The sequence below is a fragment of the Physella acuta genome, unplaced genomic scaffold (genome assembly GCF_028476545.2).
Source record: "Physella acuta isolate Inbredline_101_S28 unplaced genomic scaffold, ASM2847654v3 ptg000103l, whole genome shotgun sequence".
Classification (NCBI taxonomy): Eukaryota; Metazoa; Mollusca; class Gastropoda; family Physidae; genus Physella; species Physella acuta.
Genome location: NW_026731623.1, coordinates 294459 through 309210, shown reverse-complemented (window position 1 = coordinate 309210; position 14752 = coordinate 294459). Strand labels below are relative to the sequence as shown.

General features: G+C 36.3%; 1 protein-coding gene across 2 annotated transcripts in view; it reads right to left on the bottom strand.

The window, feature by feature from the left end:
- LOC131931246 (coiled-coil domain-containing protein 83) overlaps nt 1-14253 on the bottom strand; it is a 39412-nt gene extending 25159 nt beyond the window's left edge. Inside the window, exons 1-9 of one of the 2 annotated variants that reach the window (XM_059287980.1) lie at nt 14112-14253; nt 8881-9015; nt 8462-8546; nt 6436-6604; nt 5363-5530; nt 3786-3877; nt 2920-2988; nt 2696-2817; nt 1834-1964 (exon numbers count right to left, since the gene is read on the bottom strand). In XM_059287980.1, coding sequence (XP_059143963.1) covers nt 1834-1964; nt 2696-2817; nt 2920-2988; nt 3786-3877; nt 5363-5530; nt 6436-6604; nt 8462-8546; nt 8881-8993 — 949 coding nt within the window. In that variant the 5' untranslated portion in view covers nt 8994-9015; nt 14112-14253. The remainder of the gene's footprint in view (nt 1-1833; nt 1965-2695; nt 2818-2919; nt 2989-3785; nt 3878-5362; nt 5531-6435; nt 6605-8461; nt 8547-8880; nt 9016-14111) is intronic. The other variant, XM_059287972.1, reaches the window with a different exon arrangement.
- Nucleotides 14254-14752: the final 499 nt, after the last annotated feature.

Genomic DNA, 14752 nt, shown 5'->3' with positions numbered 1-14752 from the left:
TGAAAAATGTCCTACATTTGTCTGAAACTTTACCTCTGAAAAATGTCCTACATTTGGCTCAAACTTTACCTCTGAAAAATGTCCTACATTTGGCTGAAACTTTACCTCTGAAAAATGTCCTACATTTGGCTGAAACTTTACCTCTGAAAAATGTCCTACATTTGGCTGAAACTTTACCTCTGAAAAATGTCCTACATTTGGCTGAAACTTTACCTCTGAAAAATGTCCTACATTTGTCTGAAACTTTACCTCTGAAAAATGTCCTACATTTGGCTGAAACTTTACCTCTGAAAAATGTCCTACATTTGGCTGAAACTTTACCTCTGAAAAATGTCCTACATTTGGCTGAAACTTTACCACTGAAAAATGTCCTACATTTGTCTGAAACTTTACCTCTGAAAAATGTCCTACATTTGGCTGAAACTTTACCTCTGAAAAATGTCCTACATTTGGCTGAAACTTTACCTCTGAAAAATGTCCTACATTTGGCTGAAACTTTACCACTGAAAAATGTCCTACATTTGTCTGAAACTTTACCTCTGAAAAATGTCCTACATTTGGCTGAAACTTTACCTCTGAAAAATGTCCAACATTTGGCTGAAACTTTACCTCTGAAAAATGTCCTACATTTGTCTGAAACTTTACCTCTGAAAAATGTCCTACATTTGTCTGAAACTTTACCTCTGAAAAATGTCCTACATTTGGCTGAAACTTTACCTCTGAAAAATGTCCTACATTTGGCTGAAACTTTACCTCTGAAAAATGTCCTACATTTGGCTGAAACTTTACCTCTGAAAAATGTCCTACATTTGTCTGAAACTTTACTTCTGAAAAATGTCCTACATTTGTCTGAAACTTTACCTCTGAAAAATGTCCTACATTTGGCTCAAACTTTACCTCTGAAAAATGTCCTACATTTGGCTGAAACTTTACCTCTGAAAAATGTCCTACATTTGGCTGAAACTTTACCTCTGAAAAATGTCCTAAATTTGGCTGAAACTTTACCTCTGAAAAATGTCCTACATTTGTCTGAAACTTTACCTCTGAAAAATGTCCTACATTTGGCTCAAACTTTACCTCTGAAAAATGTCCTACATTTGGCTGAAACTTTACCTCTGAAAAATGTCCTACATTTGTCTGAAACTTTACCTCTGAAAAATGTCCTACATTTGGCTGAAACTTTACCTCTGTAAAATGTCCTACATTTGGCTGAATTTTTACCTCTGAAAAATGTCCTACATTTGTCTGAAACTTTACCTCTGAAAAATGTCCTACATTTGTCTGAAACTTTACCTCTGAAAAATGTCCTACATTTGTCTGAAACTTTACCTCTGAAAAATGTCCTACATTTGGCTGAAACTTTACCTCTGAAAAATGTCCTACATTTGGCTGAAACTTTACCTCTGAAAAATGTCCTACATTTGGCTGAAACTTTACCTCTGAAAAATGTCCTACATTTGTCTGAAACTTTACCTCTGAAAAATGTCCTACGTTTGTCTGAAACTTTACCTCTGAAAAATGTCCTACATTTGGCTGAAACTTTACCTCTGAAAAATGTCCTACATTTGGCTGAAACTTTACCTCTGAAAAATGTCCTACATTTGGCTGAAACTTTACCTCTGAAAAATGTCCTACATTTGTCTGAAACTTTACCTCTGAAAAATGTCCTACATTTGTCTGAAACTTTACCTCTGAAAAATGTCCTACGTTTGTCTGAAACTTTACCTCTGAAAAATGTCCTACATTTGGCTGAAACTTTACCTCTGAAAAATGTCCTACATTTGGCTGAAACTTTACCTCTGAAAAATGTCCTACATTTGGCTGAAACTTTACCTCTGAAAGGTTTCCTGACTTGCTCCTCTATCTCATCATCAGATGTGACATTTATTTTAGCAAGGTCAAGCTCCAAAATTCCAGAGTGTTCTAGATTCTCAGTGTCATCTAGCTGAGTCAGATAACATGATCTGGGAATAACCAAGTTTATTGTGTCTAATAACCAAGTTTATTGTGTCTAATAACCAAGTTTATTGTGTCTAATAACCAAGTTTATTGTGTCTAATAACCAAGTTTATTGTGTCTAATAACCAAGTTTATTGTGTCTAATAACCAAGTTAATTGTGTCTAATAACCAAGTTTATTGTGTCTAATAACCAAGTTTATTGTGTCTAATAACCAAGTTAATTGTGTCTAATAACCAAGTTAATTGTGTCTAATAACCAAGTTTATTGTGTCTAATAACCAAGTTTATTGTGTCTAATAACCAAGTTTATTGTGTCTAATAACCAAGTTTATTGTGTCTAATAACCAAGTTAATTGTGTCTAATAACCAAGTTTATTGTGTCTAATAACCAAGTTTATTGTGTCTAATAACCAAGTTTATTGTGTCTAATAACCAAGTTTATTGTGTCTAATAACCAAGTTAATTGTGTCTAATAACTAAGTTTATTGTGTCTAATAACCAAGTTTATTGTGTCTAATAACCAAGTTTATTGTGTCTAATAACCAAGTTTATTGTGTCTAATAACCAAGTTTATTGTGTCTAATAACTAAGTTTATTGTGTCTAATAACCAAGTTAATTGTGTCTAATAACTAAGTTTATTGTGTCTAATAACACTCATCTGAAAATTGCTTTGAGCTAGGGAAAGAACTCTAGTGACCGTGACCCACTTTGATCTAGGGCAACATTTAACTGACCTTGATACCTTAAGATCTTCTACAGAACATTCAAAAAGTTCAGCCATCAGGTGAAGATTTTCTTGTTCCAGTCTTGCCACAACCTCAGAAGCTTTGTTGGTTTCCAAGCGATGAAGAGCCACCTTTAAGATCATACAAGCTGCTAGTAAATATTCCTTTAAGAGCAGTTCAAACTCAATGCCTACCACAATATACGTCAACATTGTAAACAAAATAAAACTGACCTCTTTTCTCAGCCAATCATTGTCGATGACTTCTTGTCTATCTGTTTTGTCAAGCATTGACATGGCCCTCTAACCAAGACATGTACAATATTTTATAACATGTACAATATTTTATAACATGTACAATATTTTATAACATGTACAATATTTTATAACATGTACAATATTTTATAACATGTACAATATTTTATAACATGTACAATATTTTATAACATGTACAATCTTTTATAACATGTGCAATCTTTTGTCAGACATGTACAATTCTTTTATCAATGAGATAAATGACCCGTTGAGGAAGGATACAACGGGAGCTAGGTTGATTGTGTTGTCTCTTTTCTCTAAACCAAAACCAAAAGATTGTACATGTTATAAAAGATTGTACTTGTTATAAAAGATTATATCTATAATAATAGTTTCGCTGTCTGTGTATTTATCTATCTGTCAATAACACTATAGAGAAAACACAAGCAGAGTAAAAACATACATAGTAATTTGAAAAAGGAAACATGACATCACATGGAGCATGTAGTAGAAAATAGTCTCAAGCCGGAGAGTGCACACAGTAATATAAAGTCATTGATTCTCGAGTAAACAATGAATTAAAAAGCCAATTTTGTCTAATCTTAAAAGTGGTTTTCTTGCAGAGTTTCTTTCATGCAATTATTTGGGTAGGGGCAATCCCCCCCCCCCCCCAAAGAACGTTTATGCCCCCCCCCCCCCCCAAAAGAAATATAATCTTTTATAACATGCATAGTCTTCCATAACATGTACCATTGTTTATAATATGCACAATCTTTTATGGGTACAAGGCTAATTACATACCTAATCTATGAAAAGAGAGTTTAAGAAAGAGTAGTTTCCCTTACTTGAGCAGCCAGGTCTTTCTGCTGAGACAAAGCTTCTTGTGTTAGGTTTTCCATCTCAGAGATGGAGCCGTCCTTCTCCCTCACTAAGTGGGCTGTCATCAGAGGGATAGAGGGAGTAGATAAAGGACAACACTGCTAGCATCTTTTTACCACAGTCATTTCCTTTCATTGCAACAATGTTTCAGAAACATTCACCCTTTTTAAAAATAAAGTGGGTGTGATCTCCCATAGACTTTTATATTCTTTTTTAACAGTACCGCCCCAATAAAAATGTTTTTATTAGGCCTATATGATTTTAGTATTTAAATTCTCAAAATAGAGTTCAAGCAAGTAAAAAAAGAACAGTGCATATTGTGTACATAATTGTGCCACCAAAATGTGAACATAATTGCGCCACCAAAATGTGAACATAATTGTGCCACCAAAATGTGAACATAATTGTGCCACCAAAATGCGAACATAATTGTGCCACCAAAATGTGAACATAATTGTGCCACCAAAATGTGAACATAATTGTGCCACCAAAATGTGAACATAATTGTGCCACCAAAATGTGAACATAATTGTGCCACCAAAATGTGAACATAATTGTGCCACCAAAATAAAATCTAAAATATGGCCGCCATCACCATGGCAACGGAGGATTTAACAAAATAAAAAAATATTTTTATGCTTAACCCTTTGAGTACTTAGCCAAAATATTAGACTCGGAAATAAGGAAGTTGGTACTATCAACTGCCCATGCCCTTAAGTTTTTTTACTTTCTCGTATACATAGTATAGAGAAAGTATTGTAATCGTGCGCAAAAATCAAATGAAATTTTGACAGTTTTCAGTTTTACACTTCAGTACTTCATCACACACTGAGTACAGGAGACTTATTTTAATAGGGCGAAAATTCTAAATCCAGATTAATCAAAATTTTGGTGTTTTATGCATATTTGAGTCAGAAAAACTGGGTTTTGCAATTCTGTCCCTGTGTGTGTATGTGTAAACACTATAACTTGAGTACTGTTTCAGCTAGGTTGATGAAATTTCATATATAAGTATTATATCAAATTGTCATTCTGTATCAACTTTTCAGTGATTTCCGATAACCAGAAGTGGGACTTATTCAACTTTTAATTCTTTAAAAGCCTATAACTTGAGCACTGGTTCAGATAAATAAACAAAATTTCACATATAAGTCAAAGATCTAATTTTTTGCCTTCTGTCAAATTTTGAGTAATTTTCTTTGAAAGGGAATAGTAATTTAAGCTATTTCCAATTTAAAAAAAAATGAAAATGAACTTATAAAGTACTAATAATATTCCGCACTATTATACACAGATTGTTTTGGCGTTCACTTGGTGCGCAATTCTTTTTTTCTACGAGATTCTATTTTTAAAAATTTAAGTAATTAAAAATGGATTAAAAATCATGTCTATATCCCGCGTTGTCATTCCCTGTAGTGTTATATAAGAATATTCGAGAAAGTTTATTAAAAATAGATTTGTTAATTATGCTGGTTGTAACCTTAAACAGAGCCTCAAAGTTGAGAGGTTTGCGCACATCCCTGACATTGTGATTAACTCTGACCTTCCATTTCCATGAAGCTGGTTTCTATGTCCCGGATCTCCTGCTCTAAAAGCTTGATGTGCATCTGCTGCTGGTGCTGCCCTGAGTCTCTAAAGGTTCTCCACCAGTTCAAGTCCCTCACAGCATGCGAGACTTCTCTCTCTTTAGCTAGTAATTCATTCTTTAATACTGTAACACATACAATTCTTTCTTTAATTCTGTAACACATACAATTCATTCTTTAATTCTGTAACACATACAATTCTTTCTTTAATTCTGTAACACACTCTTGTGGTAGTGCTGCCCAGTGCTGCCTAGTGCTGCCTAGTGCTGCCCAGTGCTACCTAGTACTGCCTAGTGCTGCCTAGTGCTACCTAGTGCTACCTAGTGCTGCCTAGTGCTGCCTAGTGCTACCTAGTGCTACCTAGTGCTGCCTAGTGCTACCTAGTGCTGCCTAGTGCTGCCTAGTGCTGCCTAGTGCTACCTAGTGCTACCTAGTGCTGCCTAGTGCTACCTAGTGCTACCTAGTGCTACCTAGTGCTAACCATACTTCAGCTTAGCCATCAAATATGTGAGTCCACCTTGAGTGCCATTTAAAAGTAAAATGGGTGCCATAGTGTTGATAGATGAGCCAGGTCATCTGACCACGGTGAGGCTGTATGTGGCCACTGTTACATTTTGATAGTTGAATCAAGTAGTGCCAGCACTGTGCTCTACTTCTAGGGTGCCAGATGACCATTTAGTTATTTAATAGACACCCGTGCCCCTGCTAAAGGCAGCTCTTTCAAACAAATTTAGTCAACCCCAATCCTAACCCTAATCCTAACCTTAACCCCAATCTTAACCCTAATCCTAACCTTAACCCCAATCCTAACCCTAATCCTAACCTTAACCCCAATCCTAACCCTAATCCTAACCTTAACCCCAATCCTAACCCTAATCCTAACCTTAACCCCAATCCTAACCCTAATCCTAACCTTAACCCCAATCCTAACCCTAATCCTAATCTTAACCCCAATCCTAACCCTAACCCCAACCCTAGACCAAGTGACAGAAAGACCTATGGTCAATGAAAATAAAGAAAATGTAGTTACTCTCTATCTCCCTCTCCCTCTCCCTCTGCCTCTGCCATTTGAGCAGCATCTCCTGTGTGACATCCTCTCTAGTTGCACTCTCCTGAGCCAGGCCACCAGCCAGCACTTCACGCTGGCTCTTCAGCAACTGTTGGAGCAACAGACCCTGCTCATCTTTCAGTTTCTCATTCTAAACAAAAATGCAACAACTTTATGGGCAGTACATCTTATGGGCGGTACAGCTTTATGGGCGGTACAGCTTTATGGGTGGTACATCTTATGGGCGGTACAGCTTTATGGGTGGTACATCTTATGGGCGGTACATCTTATGGGCAGTACATCTTATGGGTGGTACATCTTATGGGCGGTACAGCTTTATGGGTGGTACATCTTATGGGCGGTACATCTTATGGGTGGTACATCTTATGGGCGGTACATCTTATGGGTGGTACATCTTATGGGCGTTACCGCTTTATGGATGGTACAGCTTTATGGGTGGTACATCTTATGGGCGGTACATCTTATGGGTGGTACATCTTATGGGCGGTACATCTTATGGGTGGTACATCTTATGGGCGTTACCGCTTTATGGATGGTACAGCTTTATGGGTGGTACATCTTATGGGCAGTACAGCTTTATGGGTGGTACATCTTATGGGCGGTACAGCTTTATGGGTGGTACATCGTATGGGTGGTACATCTTATGGGTGGTACATCTTATGGGTGGTACATCTTATGGGCGGTACATCTTATGGGTGGTACATCTTATGGGCGGTACATCTTATGGGCAGTACAGCTTTATGGGTGGTACATCTTATGGGTGGTACAGCTTTATTGGTGGTACAGCTTTATGGGTGGTACAGCTTTATGGGTGGTACAGCTTTATTGGTGGTACAGCTTTATGGGTGGTACATCTTATGGGTGGTACAGCTTTATGGGTGGTACATCTTATGGGTGGTACATCTTATGGGTGGTACAGCTTTATGGGTGGTACATCTTATGGGCGGTACAGCTTTATGGGTAGTACATCTTATGGGTGGTACATCTTATGGGCGGTACAGCTTTATGGGTGGTACAGCTCTATGGGCGGTACATCTTATGGGTGGTACAGCTTATGGGTGGTACATCTTATGGGCGGTACAGCTTTATGGGTAGTACATCTTATGGGCGGTACAGCTTTATGGGTGGTACATCTTATGGGTGGTACATCTTATGGGTGGTACATCTTATGGGCGGTACAGCTTTATGGGTGGTACATCTTATGGGCGGTACAGCTTTATGGGTGGTACATCTTATGGGTGGTACATCTTATGGGTGGTACATCTTGTGGGTGGTACATCTTATGGGCGGTACAGCTTTATGGGTGTTACTTCTTATGGGCGGTACAGCTTTATGGGTGGTACAGCTTTATGGGTGGTACATCTTATGGGCGGTACATCTTATGGGTGGTACAGCTTTATGGTTGGTACAGCTTTATGGGTGGTACAGCTTTATGGGTGGTACATCTTATGGGTGGTACAGATTATGGGTGGTACATCTTATGGGCGGTACAGCTTTATGGGTGGTACATCTTATGGGCGGTACATCTTATGGGTGGTACAGCTTTATGGGCGGTACATCTTATGGGTGGTACAGCTTTATGGGCGGTACATCTTATGGGTGGTACAGCTTTATGGGAGGTACATCTTATGGGTGGTACATCTTATGGGTGGTACAGCTTTATGGGTGGTACAGCTTTATGGGTGGTACAGCTTTATGGGTGGTGCATCTTATGGGTGGTACATCTTATGGGTGGTACAGCTTTATGGGCAGTACAGCTTTATGGGTGGTACAGCTTTATGGGTGGTACAGCTTTATGGGTGGTACATCTTATGGGTGGTACATCTTATGGGTGGTACAGCTTTATGGGTGGTACAGCTTTATGGGTGGTGCATCTTATGGGTGGTACATCTTATGGGTGGTACAGCTTTATGGGCAGTACAGCTTTATGGGTGGTACAGCTTTATGGGTGGTACAGCTTTGGTGCTTTAAAAATATGTTGACTTACTCGTGCTAAGTTCCTCGCATTTTTTTCCTCCCAGCCACGTATTTCATATGACACATCTTCAAGTTTTTTCTCCACAACATTGATTCTGAAAAAAATATCTTCTTACTTTCAGAGATTTGAACATATCCAACACTTCCAATATCAGAGGTTTAAACATATCTAACTCTTCTGATATAATCTTTCTCTCCTCTAGGTTGTCATGTAATATTCAGACAAAATAAACTTTTAAAACTCTAATCAATAATAATAATTATTCAGTGTAGCTAAACAAATCATGGATATTTCTAAAATTATTGATAAAATAAAAACAACTACAGAAAAATCTAAAGCGTTAGTAATAAAAAAAAAAGTGGGCCTACTGATAAAAATAATTTAAGCTAAAAAAATGTTCATGATTGATAAGATGCCAAAAAAATTACTGATAGGCTAAAATGGCTTCTTGTGGTGTCATCTGAGGGGCCTTGCCACTTTTTTTCTCTTTTCGCTTTCCTTTTTTTCCTTTTTTTCCTTTCTTGCCTTTCTTCCCAGCCATCGTTCAATGCTTAAATCAGCTGCTGAATAAAAGTATATCTTTCAAACTATCCCAGAGAAAAATTGGCTTATTTCATCCACTAGCTTTTTGTTTAGACCTATAGAGTTTCTAAGATATAAACATGTCTTCAAATGCTATTGTATTTAAATTCAAACATTAGAATTTATATTTTTAGAAATGAGTAGATTGTTTTATTATTAAATAATTTGTTTCAAATGCCATATTTATTCTAAATATATATGCTAATATCGTGCGGCGTCAATTCGGCCAATGACGAAACGGCCCCGTCAAAACGACCCAGACAAAACGACCCTGTCAAAATGACCCCGTCAAATGGGCCCCGTCAAAAGGGCTAGCGACATATAGACTCCGTCATATAGGCTCCCGACAAATAGGCTCCCGTCATTTAGGCTACCAACAAATAGGCTCCCGTTATATAGGCTCCCGACAAATAGGCTCCCGTCATTTTGGCTCCCGACATATAGGCTCCCGTCATTTAGTTTTTTCCACAAAACGGCCCCCATCATTACGACTCCCAACAAATAGGCTCCCGCCATTTAGTTTTTCCACAAAACGGCCCCCGTCATTACGACTCCCGACAAATAGGCTAGCGTCATTTTGGCTCACGACAAAAAGGCTCCTATCAATTTGGCTCCAGACAAAAAGACCACTGACAATACCGTTTCTGTAGACTAAGTCGCCCGGCAAAGCGGTCTAATTGAATATGACACCTGCCAGTGGGACCCCTTCATCAACATTCTTTAGAGTTAGCTTATCCAACACTCTTATGTAATACAACCAGGGGCGCAACTACAGTGCCGCCAGACCTTGCAATGTGGGGGGGGGGGGGGCAAGCCCTTTAGGGGCCCACAGCCGACCATAATTAAAAAAAATATATAGTTAAAAAATATAATTTTTTTGCATTTTTAACTTGATGGTTGTTATGTAAAAAGATTACTATAGCTGCGATTGGATTATCTTTTTTCTAAAGACACCACCCCGCGCTCTTGTATTCTTTTTCCGTTTGTTTTTAAACCATTGTGAAATTCGAGTCCTCTTTCTCATACAATCAAACTTATCAAAGATAAGTAAACGTTCAAACCACTTCAATGACTTATTTCCCTTTTTAAAATAGTCAAAAAGGGGTGCACATAAGCTCCTTTAAATAGATTTGCACTAAACAAATTAAAAAGTAATTACTTCTCTTAATAATTATTTTTTATAAAGTACTTACTAAAGAATGACATTGTACAAAAAGGAAATGCATTTAAAATTAATAATATAAATTTAAAAAAAAACATAAAAATAAACAAAACGAGACACCATAACTTATACAAAGCTTTCATGTTTTATATACTTTTGACCGTCTAGGGCAGGAGTCGGCAACCTTTTGAGACGAAAGAGCCAAAAGTTACAATTTACAACATTATCCGATCTAGTACTTACCATGTCGTCATCTCATGTTATTAAAATCAGAGCATTATATATAAAGCCTTGATGAAACTTCACAGAGGACTTCCAATAGAGTTTCAACAAATTGGAAATAGTTATCTGAGGGCAGAATTTCAAGCACACAAATCAGCTCAAGCAGAAAATGCAGAAATATTTGTACGAGAATGGACTAAATACTACGTGACACTGGCAAAACAGTTAGGAGCAGTGAAAAAAAATCAAGAACTTGGGTTGCACCTTTCACCCGAAATGCTAGAAAATTTCTCTGATGAACAGTTAGGGAAACTATTTGAACTTTTTAAGGAAGCAACAAAAACTGCAAACCCTAAAATTATAACTGATAATAAAAAACAACTATAAAAATATATATATATATATATATATATACATATATATATATATATATATATATATATATATATATATATATATATATATATATATATATATATATATATATATATATATATATATATATATATATATATATATATATAATTTAAAATAAATAGCTTTGAATATATGAGATAATCTCATTTGAATTTGTGTTGAGAGGATCTACTTTGTAAGTCAGAGTACTTGCATTTGTTTTGAATAGCTCAAATTTATTTGTGAAAACATCTTTCATTTTATTTATATTAATGCTGAAGTGGTTGTATAGTAGCATTGGTTTCATAACGATATTTTTTTTTCCAGATGTTTCGTAATTAAGTAATTTACCGCTCACAATGTATTCAACAAAAAAAAGTATTTTTTTTTCGAAACAAACCACTTCTTCAAGCAAGACATAGGCTAGATTTTCCTTTCAGTTTTATACTTAGTTGGTTAAGTTTCTTTGTGATATCCACTATGATGTTGAATGTTTCAATTCGGAATGGACAATGTAATATGAAGTAAACTGAGATAGGGAGTAACTAAATATTCTAATAGAGTAGTGAATGTTTTTGTTTATAACTATTGTTATATCGTTTATTACCAAGTGTTGCAGACTAATATTTTTATGAGTTTTGGAAATAAAATAAAATATTATTAATATTTTTGCATGGAGCTGAAGAGCCGCAATTGGACACCAAAAGAGCCGCATGCGGCTCGCGAGCCGCAGGTTGCCGACCCCTGGTCTAGGGATCAAGAGATCTGATAGCAGAGATAAAATAAACTAGATATTCAAAACAGACTATTGCACTTACACACATGACATGTTGTAATTTGCTTAAATTGAAAAAAAAAACAATTATTTTTTCAAAACCCGAACAGGCCAGCAGTGAGAATCCTATGTTCTTATTGTGTGTTGCCCATTTTTTCTAGTTCCGCCATTGAACACAACGTATGCATCTCTTGTTCGGCAGGCCTTATTTTTATATTAGTTTATCTATTATAAAATATAGTATGTTTTAATTTAGGGGTCATCTATCTATGACATCCATAATTGAGTCGATAGGCTCTTCCAACTCAGTGTGTGGGGAGAAGGGTCCACGCTATACCTTCCTACCTGCAGTATGCTTGTAGGTTATCAAAACAAGATGCTGTTATCATGTAAACATCATGTATATCATACATTTACACTTCTGTGCTCGCTTTTAAGCAACAGATCTTTTCTGTTGTAAATTAAACATTATCAAAACTTTAGAATTGGTGGAATTTAGCTGTTAAGGGCTCGATTTGTTTGTGAATTAATGTTGGTTCATGAAAAACAATTTCGTTCGGGCATTCAAAAGAATTTATAGTGGCATTGGAGGTAGGACAAAATGGTTACTTTTATGCCAATAATGGTCATTCATTGGTCTGGAGCCAATATGTCGGGAGTCATTTTGTCAAAAGCCAATATGTCGGGAGCCCAATTGCTTGGAGCCAATATGTCGGGAGCCCATTTGTCGGTAGCCAATATGTCGTGAGCCCATTTGTCGGGAGCCCATTTGTCTTGAGTCCTTATGTCGGGAGCCAATATGTCGGGAGCCGTTTTGTCGGGAGCCAATATGTCCTGAGCCTATTTGTCAGGGGTTAATATGTCGGGAGTCCATTTGTCGGGAGCCTACATGTCGCAAGTCAATATGACAGGAGCCTATTTGACGGGAGCCAATAAGTCGGGGCCCTTTTGACGGGGCTATTTTGACGGGGTCGGTTTGTCGGGAGTCGATTTGACGGGGTCATATTAACGGGGCCGTTTTGACGGGGCCGATTTGTCCCAGGTCGTTTTGACAGGGCACCTGCTAATATATATAACATATATATGATATATAACAAACTAATTACAGCGATGATTATAGATGAGGTTTTGTTTCTTGCTTATCTGTATTTTTATTTTCTGAAATTATTAGACTAATTATTTAGTCTTAAAAGAGGTGCAAGAATAAAACTGTAGAAACAAGAAGAAGGTTGACATGAATATTTAAATCATGCCGGTCATCAAGTGGCTTGGTTAAAATAGTTGTGGACACAAGTCAATAGCTGTAGCTTAAAGTAAAAAAGTAGTCATTTTAGTTTTGGGGGTCCGACCCTGCCTACACCACTGTAGCCGTTATTTGGACACGGCATTAAGTATTTACACACTCATATAACCTGTATTAAAGTTATACTTTCTATGTTTATTTGATTTTTCTTGTGGATTTGCTCATATTTTGTTGTGTTTTATAGTGTTTTTTAAAATAGTTTTGTGGATTTGATAGTGTTAACTCCTTGTATTTCTAATACACCATATTCATTTCTATACACAAAATAATTTAACATTTTATAAACAACATAAGACGTCGTGGTAGAGTGGAGAACGTTGTGCCTCCCCAATCTAGGAAGTTAACGGTTCTAAGCCTAACTAATGGAGGATTTCCCTTTGCTTGTTCCTGGTAGATCTTAAACAGTTTTGTCAGAGAAGATTTGTATTCAACTAAGTTTCTAGTTCTGTCTCGGTAATTGCTTTGTATTGTTTTTTTTTTTAAATTGTTGTTTTTATAGATTCTAACTAGATCTAGATCTATATATATATTCTCCGGATTTAGATTTTTAATAAAAATTTGGCAACAGATTGTGTGTTGCCTATCAAAGACGCTTATTCAAAAATTTTAGGAGGGTGACCTTCTTTGTTAACATTACTTTTTATGATCATTCTCATCCACTTCAATTATTTTTATCTTACTCTTTTACTGATATCATAAGCTTGATCTTAGTGAATTTTCATTAAAAAATACCTGCTATTTAAAAAGTTACAGAGATTTTAGTTCGCATCCAAAAAAGTAGGGAAGCAAAAAATTGAGAAAACCCCATAGTAAAAAAACCCGAAAATTAAATACGTTAAAAATTCATAACTCCGTAACCGTTTGAGCTAAAATTAAAATAAAAGTATCTTTGTTCTTGTCTAAATGAGCTCTATAAACTGGTGCTACTAGTAGTACTACATTATTTATTTTTTTAAAATTGAAATTTCATCCAAGTCCCTAGCCTAGATCTATTTATTATATAGATTTAGATCTAGTAGATCTAGATCTAGAATCTAGATCTAGAATTCTAGAATCTAGAGATCTAGAATTAGATCTAGATTCTAGAATCTAGATCTAGATTCTAGAATCTAGCCTAATTTTATAATAATTTATAAATTAAAATCAGCATGGTTTTTTAAATATTTTAAATGATTGAATTATCACATAGATCTAGATCTAGATCTAGGCATAAACAAACCTTGACTATAAAATGTATTGATGTTTTAATAACTTCATTTTAAAATGTTATTTCTTTCTAGATCTAGATCTATACTTTTTTGCTTGTGACGGCCATTTTGGTAACCAAGTAAGCTATTGACTACTTGAAGTTGGTAAAAAGCGAAATGCGAAACAAAGAATAAATTAAGTTTACCGCACGTTAAAATAAATCTAACGAGCCGTTACGTTAAAAACTTAAAATTCTGACGATAATTACTGAACTTTTTAGGTTAAGTTGATAGTGTCATGAGCAGGGTTTCCTTTTGACATTTTAATTTTTTCCTGAAGGGGGGGGGGGGGGGATAACACTGCATGGTTAGTCTATTTTTTTTCTATTACGTCAGGGGTCTCCAAACTTTTCAGTCCGAGGGCCGCATTAACTATCAAATTTCAGTTCGGGGGCCAGTTTCTTCCAGGCATGTCTTTGATTTTTCTGCGCAAAGTTCCTCATCATCACCAATAAAATATTTTTCCTTGGACAAAAAGATCTCCTCGGGCCGGATGAGAGGACTTCGCGGCCGGCCCGCGGGCCGTAGTTTGGAGACCCCTGTAATTACGTCATTGACACCCCCCTGGCACACTCTTCTTAGAGATGCATGAAAAATATGTTTAAAACTCTTT